At 53.9% G+C, this 17,461-nt stretch overlaps 1 protein-coding gene across 44 annotated transcripts in view; it reads right to left on the reverse strand.

Annotated features, from left to right (window-relative positions):
• SCRIB (scribble planar cell polarity protein) overlaps window positions 1-14,828 on the reverse strand; it is an 83,716-nt gene extending 68,888 nt beyond the window's left edge. For all 44 annotated transcript variants that reach the window (XM_033512511.1, XM_033512504.1, XM_033512541.1 and 41 more), the window contains exons 1-14: window positions 14,627-14,828; window positions 14,357-14,435; window positions 12,307-12,396; window positions 11,599-11,655; window positions 8,251-8,314; window positions 6,665-6,739; window positions 6,437-6,581; window positions 6,001-6,119; window positions 5,214-5,413; window positions 4,402-4,568; window positions 3,725-3,849; window positions 2,488-2,613; window positions 1,667-1,888; window positions 864-1,181 (exon numbers count right to left, since the gene is read on the reverse strand). In XM_033512511.1, coding sequence (XP_033368402.1) covers window positions 864-1,181; window positions 1,667-1,888; window positions 2,488-2,613; window positions 3,725-3,849; window positions 4,402-4,568; window positions 5,214-5,413; window positions 6,001-6,119; window positions 6,437-6,581; window positions 6,665-6,739; window positions 8,251-8,314; window positions 11,599-11,655; window positions 12,307-12,396; window positions 14,357-14,435; window positions 14,627-14,813 — 1,974 coding nt within the window. In that variant the 5' untranslated portion in view covers window positions 14,814-14,828. The remainder of the gene's footprint in view (window positions 1-863; window positions 1,182-1,666; window positions 1,889-2,487; window positions 2,614-3,724; window positions 3,850-4,401; window positions 4,569-5,213; window positions 5,414-6,000; window positions 6,120-6,436; window positions 6,582-6,664; window positions 6,740-8,250; window positions 8,315-11,598; window positions 11,656-12,306; window positions 12,397-14,356; window positions 14,436-14,626) is intronic.
• Window positions 14,829-17,461: the final 2,633 nt, after the last annotated feature.

Below are 17,461 nucleotides of genomic sequence, written 5' to 3' on the forward strand. Positions count from 1 at the left end.
CCACATCTCACCTGATGTCAGATCCCACATCTCACCTGATGTCAGATCCCACATCTCACCTGATGTCAGAGACCACATCTCACCTGATGTCAGATTGTGATGGAGACTCAGCCACATCCTGGCCTGTGCCCACCAAATACAACTCAAAACCCTCCAACCAGCTCGGGTGAGAACTGGGCTGGTCTCATGAAGTGTCCCTCAGTCATGTATTCCCTTTCCATTGTGAGGAACCTCCTCAGGCAGGAACTCCTGTGCGTCCCTCAGCAAACGTGGTGGTTCAGCTGAAGAGAGCCAGGGACCCCTTATCTCTTAAGCCCCAGTATAACCAGTAAGGCCAAAACTTCAGAGCACAGGCTCCCCTAAATCCCAGTGAACCCTCCATCAGGCTGTGCCTGGCTGGGAGCACAGGGAAGGGCACACTCCTGGCTGCACTTGAATGCTCCTGAAGCACTGTGCCAACAAGTGTCAGTGGCCCAAACGCCACTCTGAGACTGAATCCACACGGGGATAAAGCTCATCCTCCTGGGAACCAGCAGCAACGACCAGCAAGTGAGGAGGAGGAGGCTGGAAGGAGCAGCAGAACCCAGCAGTGATGAGACAGAGACCTGTCCCTGCAGCACAAGGAACAGCAGATGGAATGGGGATGGTGCAAGGACCTGGGTAGAGTGAAGGTGTCAGACACAGCACAGCTCTTTGACAGCTCTATGAGCCCCCAGTGACCTTCAGCTCTCCCACCCTCAGCACATCCCCAGTGCTGCAGCCTCTTGCCAGTGGTTTCATCAGTACCACATCAACCTGCTTGGCCACAGGAGCAGAGGGCAGGTCTGTGTCCCTCTGACTTCCCCCTCCCCACAAGACCTTACCTTCACGGATGGCTGAGCAGACAAAGCTCCATTCTTTCTGTCATCCTCATCCCAAGCTTCCTCCTGATCCCTGGGCTCTGTGTTATTATTGCAGCCTCCCAACTCCTCTTCCTCTTTGGGGACCCCATCACTGTTCAGCCCCTGCAGAAGTGCCACCACTGCCTCTGGCTTGGGCAGTTTAGTGATCTTGAAGTGTTTCTTATAATGGGGAGTGTCCTTGCGGATAAGCCTCTGCTTCTCTACTGGGAACGGTCGCTCTTCATCCTCATCCTCGTCCTCACTCCGGATCAGCGTGTCCTCCGCGAAGTGTACAGTAGGCTGTGACAGCAGAGCCCCAGACATGCCATCAGCCCCATGGAACAGAGGGGTGGCAGCACAGAAGAACCTGCTGGCCCTGTGACCCCTCTCCCGGCACAGGCAGAGCCAGTGTCACGGCCTGTGTGCTCAGGACAATGCAGGAATGCATCACCACTTCCCCATCCTTGCCTTTTTCCATAAGCACGCCTTCCCCCAGACATGCTCCTGTCAGCTCCAGGGATGGAGGCCATTCAAACCTCTCAAGGTCACCCCAACTCTCCCTCAGCCTGCCTGGCTCCCACACTGTCCAGTCCACCCAGCTCGTGTGCAGCTCCCAAAAGCTGCCTTGCTCTCTGCTTGCAGCGCCTTCCACGGGCTGGATCTGCCTCCAGTGATGCCCAAATCCCACATCCATTTACCTGTACACACCTACTTCCCACTTCTTCTAAAACTTCCAGGTCCTTTCACTCTTTCTCATGGCCCTGCTGCAGTTCCCAGGCTCCTACCTCATTGTATTCCACTTCCACATCTTCCTCCTCCTGGTCAGCAGCTTCCTTGTGCTCCTCTTCCGCTCTGGGCTTCACCTCCTTCTCCATCTCGCGCCCGTCTGGCAGCTGCCCGTTGGGCCAGCCCCGCTCCCTGTCCTGTGCCCTGCAGTCCACAGAGGCCGTGCTGGTGGACAGCTGAGAGTCCTCGCTGCGATTTGAAGTGGCACTCAGCCTCTTCTCCTGGGAAAACGGTTCTGATGGTCAGCACGGAGCAGAGCAGGGGACGGAGCCATGCAGTGACTGCTGGGAGCTGTGAATGACACAGCACCAGCAGAACCAGCTCCTCCCCAGCTGCCCACAGCTTCCCCTCCTGAGCTCTCTCCATGGGACCTGGGTCCACCCTGCTCCACCTCCTGAGCAGGCATTTCTTCTCAGCTCCCACCGGGGCAGCAAGGTGCCTCCTCCAACGCTCTGTTCCCACCACTCTTCACTGGGAATATCAGATCCTTCCCTTCTCCTCCCTGTGCTGTGACAAACCTGGTACCGACACACACGGTTCCCCTGACACTGCTCTCTGTCTCCTGCTCCAGTTCACAGGCCCCCATGACACCTCAGGGCAGATTCCCAACCTTCCCAGGCAATCCATTCTCAGTCCCTCCCAATCTTTCCCCAGAGTCAATCCTCTCCACCTCCCCATTTCCCACATATGCTGCATGTTCCCCCTGGAAACGTCTCTGCCCATGGCATGCAGGTGGAACTGTTTGGTGTGTAAGATTTCTTCCAACCCAAACCATTCCATGATCCCACGTTCTCTGTGGTTGTCCATCCCCAGCACTCACTTCCGAGTTGGGAGATTTGGGGTTGGCATCAGCCTTCGCAGCGTTCACCTCATTGCGCCGGACCTCAATCACCTTCTTCATCACCTTCAGCTCGCTGGGGTGAGGGGTGGCTCGGCGCTGCAGGCCCTGGCAGAGTGAAACCCTCAGCAAGGGGATTCCAGCCCTGGCAGCACGTGCCAGGCCACGGGAATGAACCTCTGCAGGCAACTGACACCCTAATCAGAGAGCCAGAGGCACAGGGGACGAGAGCAGCACATCCTGGAGCTGCCCCAGGCCTCACACAGCCTGCAGCTGGGAAGGTGAAAGAACAGCGAAGGGGAACCCTGACAGCTCTCTGGACACCATCCTGCTCTCCAGCTGACAGTGGCTTCAGGAAAAATGACAGAATTGGGAACTTTGAAGTGGTGTTTCAGGCTTAGTGAATGAAAAACTATCGAGACAGAGACTCCTCCAGAACACAGGTGAGAAATCTTGGGGTATCTTCCTAATTCCTCTGGACTGAACAGGTCTGCCAAGCCCAAAAGCACCAGAATTGGTGCTGCTTAGTGATTTCCATCCCAGGTAGAGAGTCAAGATAACCAGCAGTCTTAAACTAATAACAACGTTAAAAACAATTCAAAAAACCCCCAAAGCTCCCAAAGCCAGCAGCACACACACACTGCTGGATGGCTGCAAACACCATTCATTAGAAGGATTCAGATTTCAAGGACAGCTTTCCATAAACTAGAAAGGAATAAAGTCCTGCAAGAGACTGAAACCCTCAGGGCACTTGCTGAAAACTTCTGTCCTGGCCTTTGCATCTGCACTGGAAGCACAACAATCTCTTGCAGGTTTTGAGCTGCTGACAGTGTTTAGTGCTTTTCCTACAGGACACTGCACTGCCTCCATGCTGGGAGGGATGGGATGGGTTTGGCAGGGCAGCCTTTCCCCACGTGGAGGTGAGCTAAAACCCAATCCTGACAGTGCTCTACTGGACCTCTGGACGTTCTGAGTGCTCCCTGGGCACTCCAGTCCCGTAGGAGAGCCTCAAAATAGGACTCTGCACCTTGGCTCCCAGGGAACTCCTTCCCTTTCACTACTGCTTGGGTGCCCAGGGCAGCAAATGGCCTTCAGACTGTGGAAACACGGACTTGGCACACGTCTGCAGCAGCCTCACCCAGCGGCTCCCCACCTTTGGAAAGCTTAGCTTGTCCCTGGGCTTCCACAGGGAGCCAGAAAGCCACCAGGAATTTCTTACTCGTCTTTCAGCTCCAGACTCCTCATCATCATCTCCTTTAGGCTCATCCAGGAACTGGATCACACTGACTCTGTTCAAGTTGGTGTCTGTCCAGCTCTCATCCACGCTGTTCTGCAGGAGGTTCTCTGGGGAGAAGGAGAACACAGTGGGAGCTCCTTCTGGGAAGAGCAGGGTTGCAGACCGAGATGGAAGTCAGCTCTTATCCCATTAGGGCATTTCTGTTCTATCTGCCCATGGCATCAGAGCCCTTGAGGACAAAGACTGTGGCCTCAGCATCCTGCCACCTTCTGCACATCTCCCACCAGACCTACAGCAGCCTCCAGGGAAGCGCCTGCTGCTTCAGCTCGAGAGGTCCTTACCCAAAAAGTGCAGAAAAAAATAGAATTAAGGCAGGAATACCATGCTGACAGGATAATGAGAATTATTATCCAACTATCCTGGTCAGTAGATCCAAGCAGAACAATCAAAGATGAGGCTGCAGGGCCTTAGCACCTGGCAGAAAGCAATTCCTCAGTTTAACCATCACTGCCTGGGAAAGATGTCCCAGGCACACAAGAGCCCAGATCTGCTGCAGGAATCACAGTAGGGACAGTCCAACCCAGCAGAGAAGGTTCCAGGCTTCAGCCCCCTCCAGAGCACAAGGCTCTGCAGCCAGTGCTTGTGACACAGGTTCTTACCCAGGCTGGGAGAGGGCTGCTGGGGCAGCAGGTAGCAAGTAAGAACCTTTTCTCCTGTCTTTTCATCATCCTCGGTCTGGAATTTCAGCATAGGCTGGGACTGGTTTTCTGCCAGCCACAGGGCTTTCAGATTAAGATTTGTCAAAGCAAAGGGCAAGTTCTGCAGCCTGCAAAAGAGAAGAGCAACTGCTTGTTACATTTACCTAGCCAGGAAGGAGCTTCCCCACAGCTCCAGACTGCCCCAGCTGAACAGAGAGGAACAGAGCCAGGGTGTTGTGGATCCCTCAGTCCTGCAACAGCTGATTTTGTCCATGGCTGTGGACTGGGCTGCAGCACCCCACCCTCACCAGAGGACAACTCCCTCCAGCAGTGTGGAGGGGTTTACAAACAGAAAACCAATACTCTCAGAGAGCAGTGTAGAGAATGTTCCCTGCAGGACCTCTGGTCAGTGTCCAGCTGCTCCCAGAAATCCCAACCCCAGCAAACAGAACCACAGGACCCTTCAGAACAGCTGCCTGCACACCAGGAAGAGGCTTTGGCACCGACCCCCTGAGGACTAATGACACAAACCCACAAAATCTGCAGGAAGGAAAGGAAGCCAGTGACCAGGGGCTTCCCCTGATCTCTATTTCACACATGATAAAATGCCCTCACACTGGTGCCTCACCTCTACCCTGTGTCCAGGTTCACAGGCAAAGGCCGAGCCCTCAGCAGCCAGCCTGGCCTTTCCCACACCGTGGATCCTGGGATCCACGAAGGCTCACATCTCCCTCTCAGCAGCCTCCCAGGCTGTTCACCTTCCTGCCACTCACCTGTTCCCAGCCACATCCAGGACGTGGAGCTCGGTGGTGTTGGCCAGCTCTGGGGGCAGCAGGGCCAGGCGGTTGTCCCGCAGAGACAGGACACTGAGGTTGGCACAGCCCCCAATCTCTGCTGGCAGCGCCGTCAGCCGGTTCCGGTCCACGTTCAGGTTCGTCAGCTTGGCCAGCTTGCCCAGGGACTTGGGCAAGGCCTGGGAAGGAGCCAAGTCAGTGGTTGCAAGAGGAAAGGCCAGCACAAGTGAAGGCACAAAGCCCTCTGTCTGGGGAACAAGCTGCCTTCTGTCCCAACAGATGCATTTGGGAGAACGTTCTTGGGGCATCTTTGGGACAGGATTTCCCTCGAGCTCACAGACCAAGCCATGCCAACTCTTCCCCTAACACAGCACAGCACACTCCAACCACTGCTGGTCAAGACTTCCCCTCTGTTTATCTGCTCATTCCCAGTCTTTAAGTTTAACCAATCAATCACAGGCAGTTTGGGGCAGGGCCATTTTCAATCATATCCCAAACCCCTCACCAATGCAGCCTGGGACATGGTCTTGTACCTGTCAGCCAGGATGGTCTCTGGGATGGGCAACCCCAGCATCCCTGCTGCCCCAGAGAATGTTTCAGGGGAAAAAAACAGTGAGAGAAAGCAGCTGCCAAGCATCAAGAAACTTGGTGAAAGTGTATGGAAGCAGCTGGAGCGTGCCCAGGAGTTCAGCCTGGAGGGCAGAAGATGGGGAGGGAGCCCTGCAGTGAACAGCATGGCAGAGACAGGCGGCTGCTGTGCTCTCACCGTCAGCATGTTCTCAGTCAGGATGAGCTCTGACAGATTTTCACAGTCCCCAATCGATTCTGTCATGTCTGTCAGCCGGTTCTGGTCCACCTTGAGGATGGAGAGCTGCTTCAGCTGACCTGTCCAGGGTGACAAATTAGGTGTGAGCTGTGCCAGAGAGAAGGATGCTGCTGTACACTCACCTGGCTGTGATCCCATCAAGGATCACACAACCCAACCACGCAGGCTCTGCCTTTCCTCCACCAGGCCTGCTCACAGCCCTCACACACCTGATGCAGATGAAGCCCCTGAACTCTCCTGCACGGTTCTGTTCATCTGCACCACCCGCTGCTTCTGCTCTCCATGACTGTGCCCATGTCCAGCAATCCCTGATTCCCTGCCACAGACACTCTTCCTGGAGCTCCTCCAGGAGTCCTGCAGCGGTGACAATACTCACCAATCCCATCTGGAATGCATTCCAGCAGGTTCTGTGACAGCAGCAAGTCCGTCAGTGCCACCAGCCCACTGACCTCGTTGGGCAAGTGCTCCAGCTTGTTCTCAGACACGTCCAGACAGACCAGGCGGCGCAGGTTGCCCAGCTCCTGGATCAGAGAGGAGGGCCCAGGGCTCAGGGAGCAGCTGGGGCAGGGGCAGAGGGCAGGGTGGGTGCTGAGCAGACACTCACTGGTGGCAGGGACGAGAGCTGGTTCCGGTCCAGCCAGAGCTCGCGCAGGTTCGGGAGCGCGCCCAGAGTGTCCGGCTGTAGGAGACAGGACAGAGCTGACACCGGTCCCCTCCAGGGACAGGGAGAAGCTGCTGGAGGATACTGCAAATAGCACCACTCTGCACAGCCAGGCACTGCTCTGCCTCTCAGCCCTGCCAGAACCATCCACGGATCATTACCAGACAGCAGCACCGTGTCCGGGGATGGCTGGGATGGCTGCAGGAGCTCCAGGGGGGATCTCAGATGGAAACACCATTGTACTCACACACTGACTGTGCCAGCAGGCAAGGCAAGAACTGAACCTGCAGCACAGCTCTGATGGACAGCAGCTGAGGGAGCTGGGGAAAGGGAAGATCTTGCTTTATGTCACTCCCTGGCAGGAGGATGGAGCCAGGTGGGGTCAGGCTGTGCCCTCAGGGAACTAGGGGCAGGACAGAGGCAAATGGTCTCCAGCTGTGCCACGGAACGTTTACTTTGGATATCGGGAAAATCTTTTCCCAGAAAGGGCTGTCCAGCCCTGGCACAGCTGGGCAGAGGTGGAGTTCCCACCCTGGGGGACTCCAGAGCTGTGTGGATGTGGCACTTGGGGACACGGGTGAGGGGTGGCCTTGGGAATGCTGGGAGTGCTTGACCTCAGTGGGTCTCAGAAGGCTTTTCTAACCTAAATAATTCCATTATTCCAGCAGGTTGGAAATTCTGGCCTTACAGAAGAAATGCATCTTCCCCCTCTCAGACATGAAAACAAACATCTGGGTACCACTGGCCAACTCAGCAAGAGCCAGTGGCACCTCCAGCCCTGACAGACACACATTCACATGCCACAACCCCCCCAGGCAATCAGCATTTGGGTTTGGCCTTTGCTTCACTGGAGCACGGCTCGAGTGTCACACACCTGTTCTCACAGGTGAGTTCAGCCTGTGCACAGCTAAGCTGCACCAACCCCTCCTCCTCCCAACTTTGATGCCAAACTTTTTCTGCCAAAACCCATTCCAGAACACAAAGAGCAAGAAAGATCCAGTAATAGCTCAATCCACAGGCACAAATTTACAGAACATCACGGGGTGTCTGTGAAGCCCAGATAACCTGAACTCAGACACTGTGCCCTTGCCCTCCATGCAGAGAGCCCCACACTGGGCTACCCTCATTGCCTGGACCACATGGAATGGCCCAGCACTCTGGGGGGCAGAAATCAGAACAGAAAGGAGAAAGGCAGGAAGCTGGAGGAGAAGAAAAACAGCTGGGGGCAGTGCAGGACAGAGAAGGGAAGCAGCAGAGTCTTGCTGGAAAGGAAAGATCCCTGGCAGCCAGACAGGAAGAATTACCATCCCAGAGCCTGGAAAGGACACAGCAGGCAGAGAGAGGCCAGCAGGACAAGAGAAAATTTATCTGGGAATGATGACTGGGCCATGCTGGGCAGATCAGAATCTCCCCAAATAACCTGAGGCTCTCTTTCTTTGCATTTTAGGTGGAAATGCACTTGCCTGCACCGAGGTGCAGGATCTGCCCCTACCAACCACCCAAATCCCTCCCCACCAGCCCTCACCTACCAGTACTTCCAGGTCATTGCCACCGAGATCCAACTGCTCTAATTTGACAAGGAAGGAGAGTGAACTGCAAGGCACAGGGGACAGAGAGATAAAACAAGAAATAAAGAGGGGAAGGTTAGCATCTGGGACACACATTGCATAAATCACACGGTCTCTAGTAACTCCTAAAGCAGGTGGGGCAATCCTGACCTTTCTCACGGCCCCTCTGAGCCCAACAGTTCGTAGAGCTGGTCCCTTCCTGAGCCAGACCCTTCACCCCAGGGAACTGGGCTCAGAGGCACCAGCACTCCCAGTTCCACTGGTACCAGTTTGCCTTCTCCCCCTCCCAGCACAACATACCCTTTGATTAAACCATCCCAGCCACACCTTCACTGCTGCCCAGCAAGGGCAGGGACCTGGGCTGGACTGACAGGCAACAGCAGAGGACAGGACACGGCTGGGGGCAAGGGGAGCACAGCTGCAGGGACAGGGAGGAGTGACAAACTCAGCAGGCTGTTTCCCCAGACAGGATGCTCGTGCTGCTGGAGAGGAAGGGAAGACAGCAATCCTGATGTCTCAGGTGAGGTGACCGTGTACAGACAGAAGCTCAGGATGAAGACACTGCACAGGACCTGCAGCCCAGGGATGTGCCCCAAGCTCCCCATCCACCACACCTGGGGCTGGACAAGGCCTGCAGTCCCACAGACACAGGGCTGGCTTCTCAGGACATGTTCCAGGTGCTCTTTTGTCCCCACACCTGAGTCTAACCCATCAACTACAGCTCCACCTCCCCAGAGGACTGCTGTCCCTCACCGTGTTCCAGGGGCCAGCCCTGCCTGCTTCCCCAGCAGGGAACAGCTTTATTCTCTTCTTCAGGAACCCAAATCCTCATATTTCTCTGCAAACAGGTCTGCCTCTGAGGGCCATCCCTACCAAGGCTGCTGGGAGCTGCAATAAGAGGGAGCTGTCCTGCCCAGGCCAGGCTGTAAAAAACATCTGGTTAATGCAGGAAAATTAATTTCCTACTGCATGCAGTGGTGGATTTTGAGATAAATTCCAGCAAAGCTTTATCAGCAGTTTCATCCAAAGGATCCTCTTGCACAGCACTCCTTCACCATGAATATATGTCAACTCTAACTCCTCTGAAGGTGATGCAGCCTTGACTGTTCCTCTGCACTTTCACAGCTTGAATTCCCAAAATAGGAACCAGTGAGCTGTGGAATCCACATTGATGACATCTAGCAAAAGGTCTCAGTATAGATCAACCTCCTCTATTCCTGCTCTGCCCCTCCCAAGCCCTGGCTGCATCCCATCTGGGTGGGAGAAAGGAGGGGTGATCACCAGCTGGACAAGCTGAACCATTCCACAACTCAGCCAATATCAATACCAGGGGCCTGACCAATGGAATGGAATCTTGGCAAACTAAAGTCACTGCAAGCTGGATCTCTCAAGAAGCTCTACAGCAGAAAAATACCAAAAGGACACTGATGCCTTATTCTGGCCCAAATTCTCAGCGTTGAAGCCCTCCTATCACTGGGCTCAGGAACCCTGGCAACAGAGCAACAGCCATTGTTTGCTCAAGTTGTTCTCCTCTTTGGCAAGGTCAGCTGCTCTCACTGAGAGCTGTTCTTACAGCCCAGGTACCAGAGCCTGGGCAGAGAACCCCCCAGCACCACTGAAATGATTTTGGCCATCGACTGCCATCTTCTATTTGACTGATACATCTGCTCAGAATTACCCTGGCCTTCAAGATCCACATCCTACTTTTGGAAATCATCCCAAAATAGAATTTGGGGGATTGGGGAAAGACGAAAAACAAAAAAGCTGAATTTGCATTAGAGGATGAATATCAAGTCTGGATTAACCTTCCAGTGAAAAACACCAAAACCTCATAGCACACTACAAGTATCCTGCTGGATGGCACCCAGATCTACCCAAGGGCAACATGACAACACTGGGCAAGAGAGATCTCCAGGAAAACCCAGGGGTGTGGTCACAGACTGAATTCTCCAGACTCCAGAGACAACAGAAACCCTACTGGGATTATCCTCAGTGCAGTGTGAGAGCCCAGCCTTGGGTGAAGCTCTTGCACCTCCTTGCTGCCTGTATGAACACCCAGGACAGAACAGACAGAAGAGCAGCCCAACACCAGGACACAAACTCCTCCTGCTCACCAGTTCTCAGCCAGAATGAGTGCTCAAGGCCAAGCTAGAAGAGCCTTGGGGCAACCTGGTCGAGTGGAAGGTGTCCCTGTCCAAGAACACGATGAGTTTCAAGGTCCCTTCCAACCCAAACCATCCTGGGGTTGTGTGACAAGAGGCTCTAAGTCTCACACTGTTCTCTGTGGTGACACTCCACAGATCTCAGCTGCCCCTGCTGTCAGGGCTCTGTGACAGGGTCACTGGTGTGCAGAGCAGATCTGCTGACTGGCACTGGGCAGGGTGACTGTGTGATTCTGATCCCTGCTTCCACAGGCTCCAACTGCCAGCACACAGACTGAGCTGGAACAGCAGGAGAGCTCTGAGGACAGCTGACAACAGCTGCACACATCACACCTTCACTGAGGACTTCATGTGCCCCTCAACAACTGCTGCTCAAAAAGGAGCTGGGCAGAATCCCTTCCAATGGCACCCAGGGAAAGCTGGGGGAATTATCAGTGGGATGCATAAACAGGCAGGAAACAAGCTGACAGAGCTGATGGAGGGAGAAAACTCAACAAACTCTGATGGGCCAAAGCAAAGACTGAAGTAGCAACTGGACAGCTCTCCACATCCATCCAGCTGAGAGCATTTCCTCCACCAATCATGTTCCCTGCCAGGAACTCACCCCTATCCCCCTATTGCTCCAGGATGGGGAACAACACTTACCTCCTGTCCCTTGCTGGCTCATGAAGGCAGTTATCCCACCCAGAACAACCAGGAGGGATGTCCAACAAAACAGGTGAGAGAGACAAAATGGAACCTTCAGCTGTACCCTGCTGCTCTTCAAATCCTGAACCTCACTGTGCACAGAGCTCCTCCGACATCCCCATCCACAGTTCTCTCCTCTTTCCAAAAGAATCCACTGTCTGCTCCACCTCTTCAGGGGAAATGGTTCTCACTATTTCCAGCAGCTCCGTTTGGGAACTCTGTCTATTCTAAATCAATCCTTACACAGGCTGAGAACAGGCTCCAAACATCCTCTGCTGTTCTCCAGCCCTGCACCATCCTCTCCCTCCTCGCCCCAGTTTATGGAAATTCAGCAAGATCCAGCCTATTTATGCCCATCCTGAGCCCTCCCCAGCCAAGTGATGGTGCCTGCACCGGTCCCTGAGGAAGCAGCAGGAACAACCAGGCAGGAGAATTCTACAGCCCCCAGACAGACACTCACGTGGGGAGAGTCTTTAGCAGGTTCTCACGCAGCTCCAAAGTCACCAGGTTTGCCAAACTGCAAGAGAAAAGGGAGCAAGAAAGCCAGGTTCACTGGACAGGGCTTCAGGGGTAAAAGGAGCTGTTCATCTCCCTCCCCTTGGAACCACCCCTCGTGTCCTGTGCAATGGATGGAGGTGGGGGAACACAAACAGCACGGATGGAAATGGCTTTGGTGGATGTGAGTGCTTGCTGCAGCCACCAGGAACAACACTGTGCCCACACTCAGGACAAGAACAGGCTGTCACCACAGGACTCTGCCCAAAGAGCTCAAATCCCTCAGGTGTGGAAAACCAAACCCCATGGGAGAGCACGGCACCCATGAGGCCGCTTGCCAGCAGCATAAACCTGAATCAAACATCAGCAGGCAGCCCACACCTGCCAGGAAAGGGCCAAATGGGCACTCAGAACACAGGGAAAGACAGGATTTGAGAAGGCTGGATCAATCCTTGCTGTGCCACCAACACAGCAGGCGAAGCAGCCGGGACCAGGACAGAAACCTCTGTTTGTGAAGGGCTCTTAACAAGCCAAGGCTCAGGAGTGCTCACACAGCACGGTCAGCACCAGGACAAAGCTGCACCTGGTTTGTCCCTCCAGGCCCTGCCACTGTCCTCACCCCACCTGCCAGGTGTCCCAGCCCAGCCCCCTGGCAGAACAGGGCCATACTCACTTCCCAATGTCGGTGGGGAGGCTCTGCAGGGACACATCGTTCAGGGCCAGGTGGCCCAGGCTTCGCAGCTGGGTGAAGCCCTCAGGGAGCCTGAGAACATGAACAAAACTCCATTAATCCTGTGTGCAAAGCTTGGAATCCCACAAAATACTTCAATCCTGCCAATCTCATCCCAGTTGGCATCAACCCAACTGGAAAGGAGAAGAGCAGGAACCATCACTAACCCTGGCTGCTGATCCAGGACAAGTTCTGCTGCCAAGACCAGAAAAGGCCTTTGCACCAGACATTACCTGTCCAGGTTTGCCCACTCAGCTCTGCAGTACCTGAGCACAAATCCCAGCCTGAACCAGGCCATGGGACCACTGACACCTGCAGGAAAGGAGGGCTCTCAAGCATTCCAAGTGCAAGGATATCCCTGCAGATGACACTGCAGCATTCCCCAGGAAGCACCATCACAACAGACCCAAGGTGTGATGGAATTGGGAAAAACCCTGAAAAAGGAAATTCTTCAGCTTCCACAGGAAGCTCACAGACCCTCCCAACTTACTTTCTTGGGTTGCAGTGCAAGATGTAACCAATATTCTATCACCAGCTGTTAAAACCAGGTGTGGCAGTGTTCTTTATCTCTTCCAGGACCCATCCTCTCTCCAGGGGCATAGCTTGTGCTAATGGGCCACTGAGTGTCACTGCAGGACTGATAAAATGCCATCATCCCATGGTGAGATGCTCCAGCCAGGGGGAGGAGCCCAGCATTCCCACCTGGATATAATCTGAGACCTGGAAAACTGCAGCCAGCCTTTCTCCACTGGATCCCAGAGGAGAGACCAGACCCATCTACAGCACCACTGGACCTTCAGAGGAAACCTGCACCCTTTCTATGGGATCACTGCTCCAACAGAACCACATCTGTCACTGCAGGACTGCAGCCACCACTTAATGGACTGCTCCCAACACCCTGCCCAACAGGGTGTCAGCGTGGATTCTGACTCTGACAGTGCCTTTTTTTGTACTACTGCACATTTATTTTAATTTTCCTAGTAAAGAACTGTTATTCCTATTCCCTTATCTTTGCCTGAGAGCCCCTTGATTTCAACATTATAATAATTTGGGGGTGGGGTTCCCATTTTTCCATTTCAGGGGAAGCTCCTGCCTTCCTTAGCAGACACCTGTCCTTTCAAAGCAAGACACTCATCTGAACCCTGAGCCACAAAAGCTGTGACAAACAACACCAGAAGTGCTGGTCATTCCTGTGCTACAGGGCTGTCACCAAGACAGAAGATTGTCCCACTCCAGCAGTGCCCAGGAGCAGGAGAGGGAGCAGAATGAAATGTGCCCCAAAGCTGGGCAGCACCTGCCCTGAGCACGAAGGGAACTGAACACCTGGGGCCAGGCTGGCACCTGCCCTGAGCCAGCAGTGAAACAACAGTGCCTGACAGCACCGAGGCAGGGGGGAGCCACTCTCAATTCCAACCTCAAGTACTGAAAGTTCCAGAGACACAGCACTGAAAGACAAGTCAGAGATTCCAACTTGGGCACAGCTCTGGACACTGAGGTAAGAGGGGAAACAACCAAACACAGGGTTCAAAGCATGGCTGTCCTCAGCTCTGAATAAGAGAGGTGGAAATGGGACTAAGAGGGGGCAAAAAGGGGCTGAGAGTGGGGCCCAAAAGGGGCTCTGAGCCCCAAAAGGGGTGCAGAGGATGGCATGCAGGCTTTTTCTCCTCTGCAGCACAAGCCCACATCCATTCTGGTTTGTGACCAGTGCAGAGGGAGAGACAAGCTCACTGCAAGAGGACAGAAGTCCTCACTCTTGACAGCAGGACAACAATTGGCAGGCACAGGCCCCGAGGATGGAGCACACAGCAGCTCCTCCCAGCACCAAGCATTCCACCTGCCTGCACAGCAGACACCTGCAGCTTTGGAAGGGACAGGGCAATCCCAGGCCTTGGCTTCACAGTGAGACAAGATGAAGGTCAGAAAAAGGCAGGGAAAATGTGCAATTTCAGTTCTCCTTCTCAGCTGGACTAATGGGTAGCACATGCCTTCCTACCTGGAGAGAGGATTCCCACTGAAGTCTGCGATTTCCAGGGATTTGCAGAATTTGATGCTTTCAGGAATTTCTGGAATGTCTGGGAAAACAGGTGAAAGAACAAAAGATGCTTGAGGAAATGGGAGAGCTGGTAGTGCTGACAGCCTGGGACACGGCAATAGAAGCCCAGTGTCAGAGCTGAGGAGCCCTGAGGGATGGGGGAGGAAGGGCACAGCTTCTCCTGAGCTCTGCAGGGCTTGGGCAGCTGCCCCTGCCCAGCTCTGGCCTTACCATTGCGGGAGATGTCCAGCTCCACCAGCTGCATGAAGTTGGCCACCTCGGGGGGAAGCCTCTGGATCTCATTGTCGCTCAGGCCCAGCTTGCGCAGGTTGAGGAGCCTGAAGAAAGGCTGTGACAGGAGTGACAGTGTCAGCAGCACTGCTGGGGAGACCCATCTCCTCAATCCAGGAGAAACCATCCACCTGAGACACCTGCCTGCTCCCACCTCCCCGGCCCAGCCCTCACGGGGCAGTCACTGCAGCAACCAGAATCCCCATGGAGGGCTACAAGGGATGAGGTACAAAGAAAAAAGGCATAAATGGGTTTAGATTGATCATTCATTTAGCACCTGTTAGCCCACAGCTCTCCTCCCTCCTGCACAGGCCACAAAGGACACATTCCCTGTTTCCCACAATAACAGTTCACCTCTGAAGCCCAGCACCACAGGGAAGTTACTCTACAGCAGCTCGCAGCAGACACCTGAGCTCGTGAGGCAGGTCCAGGAGAGACAACAAAGGAGAAACACCAGGAGACTACAGCCCAAAGAGCTGTCCCTGCTGCTGCACAGGATGTGTGGTCAGGACATCGCTGGCAGGTCCCCACACCAGCAGGGACAGCATTTGTGCCCCTTGTGCCAGGTGGAAAAGGCACAGGTGAGCTGCCAGCATGGCCACCAGTAACACAGAACTGAGAAGGCACAAAAGTTCTTTTCAAGAAACACCACAGCCATAGGAATGGTGGCTGGGAGGGCCCTCACAACACTCGACTCCTCAAACACCCCTTGGGGCTCCCACAAGTGCATCAGCTGCAAGTGGCAAATTGCAGGCTCCACCAACCTCTGCTGCAAGCCACCAGCAGCCCCAGTGAGTTTCCTAACCACAATGTACTGTGATTATCAACTGACCACATACTGCAGCTGACTCCAACCACTGCCAGAGGTCAGATCCTGGACAGGATGGGAACCAGGGCTGGGGTGTTTGCTGCATTTCCTGGATTGGTTCTGAGTGCTGGGAATAACAAACAACAGAGTGGGGCCACTGCAGAAAACATTAAGAAGTGACCGAGAACAAACTCAGGTCTGTGCAGTGACATGCACAGGGCACTTCTAAACCACAACACCCCGTGTGTGCCCTGGGCAGAGGCAGGAAGGGGTCACAGCAGCACAGGAGAGGCAGCCCTGGGATCATCCCCAGCTCACAAAACACAGCCAGAGCCGGGGCTGCTCCTGCAGCACACACCGAGAGGGATCAAAGCAGAGAGAGCTCTGAACCCCCCTCCACAGGTGCCTTTCCAGGTGTCCACGAGAGCTGCTGGGACAGACCCCCCCAGGAACACCTGCAGGGTACCCCCAGGTGGGGAGCACCTTCAGGACCCCCACAGCACCGCCAGAAACGAGAGCACAGGGCAGACAGGGGAGGGAGTGGATGGAAAGATGGAGCAAACACCACCCTGAGAAGATGCACAGAGCACAGGGGAGCTGCTCAAGTCCCCTGCAGTGACAAGCACAAAGTCTGGGGGTGTAAGTGGGGGGGTTCTGCACAGATCCAGGCCCCTGCAGGTCCCAGTCAGGACACAGTGCCAGGCACAGCTGTGTGTCAGGGGTACCAACCCACAGCCCCTGCTGCCCTGGGACACTGGGATGTGATCAGGGATGAACAGCACTGACACAAATTCACACTTGTCATGTCCTACAGGACCATAATAACTGTGCAGTGAATAAATACATTTATAAAAGAACCCCTCTCAGCACTGGCCCTCACCAGCTCTGTTAGCCCTGATTATCTAACACAGACCAGCTCAGTGGAAGGGAAGTGGGTGAAAGCCTAAATGACAAAAAGGTCCAGGGGAGAAGAAGTTTAGAGACTTGATTTGCTATTGTTTCCTAGAGCCTTCTCCTAATTTTAGAATGCAAGGAAATTCCAGGCAAGACATCGTGCTGACCTGCCAGAGTCTGCACACTGGAAAATATCCACAGGGACCGAACATCCACAGCCCAGGCACTTCTGCCTACGGGTACAGGCAGCCCCAGAATACATCTCCACACTTTCAAACTACACTTAGAGCAAACAGGAATAAACCCAGGCTGTGTGTGCTGCAGCAGCTCCCAGCTTGTTCATTTTTCTTAAGAAGAAAATGAGGAGGTTTCTAAAGCCCCTGGCACTGCCAGGGCTGGGCACAGCACACACAGAACTGCAGGAGAGCCACGTCCCACCCGGCCAAATCAGTTATCCTGGACCTGAATAAAATATTTACATGTGACAAAAGGTAAAACCAACCAACAGCCAGCAGTGGTAGCCAGAAAAAAACAAATGTGAGAATTACAGTGTTTTCATGCCTGAATTCAGGTTTTATATTTGCCAAAAAAAAGATGGCAAGAGGATGTGACCAAGAGCTGCAAACGCTGTCTCTGACACAGATTTCCATCTCACTTCCAGCTCAGGGTTCTGTCAGCTGAGGACTTCAGCTCAGCCCAACAACCCACAGCAAAGGCTGCACAGGAGATTCACTTGTGACACTTGAAAATGAGAACAAATTGATTTAAAAATTGTAACTAGAACTAAGAGTGAAACCTTGATTACATGTCTCTGGAGACTGGCAATTATCCTTTCTGCTAATCAAAGTTTACCCTAATTCCCAGAGCTGACCAAGCAAACCCCTGGATATGGCACCACACTGAACATCTCCAATAAAGAGAAACTTCCCCAACTTCAACATTTTCTGATTTATAAAATAAAACAACACCAAATGTGCCTGACCCAGATCCCTCAGTGTCCAAAGTGGACTCAGAGCAGATTAAAAACAGAAGTTTGAAGAAGAAAAAAGGTAAACCACATCTCCCCCTGTTTC

This window comes from Parus major, chromosome 2, assembly GCF_001522545.3.
Source record: "Parus major isolate Abel chromosome 2, Parus_major1.1, whole genome shotgun sequence".
NCBI lineage: Eukaryota > Metazoa > Chordata > Aves > Passeriformes > Paridae > Parus > Parus major.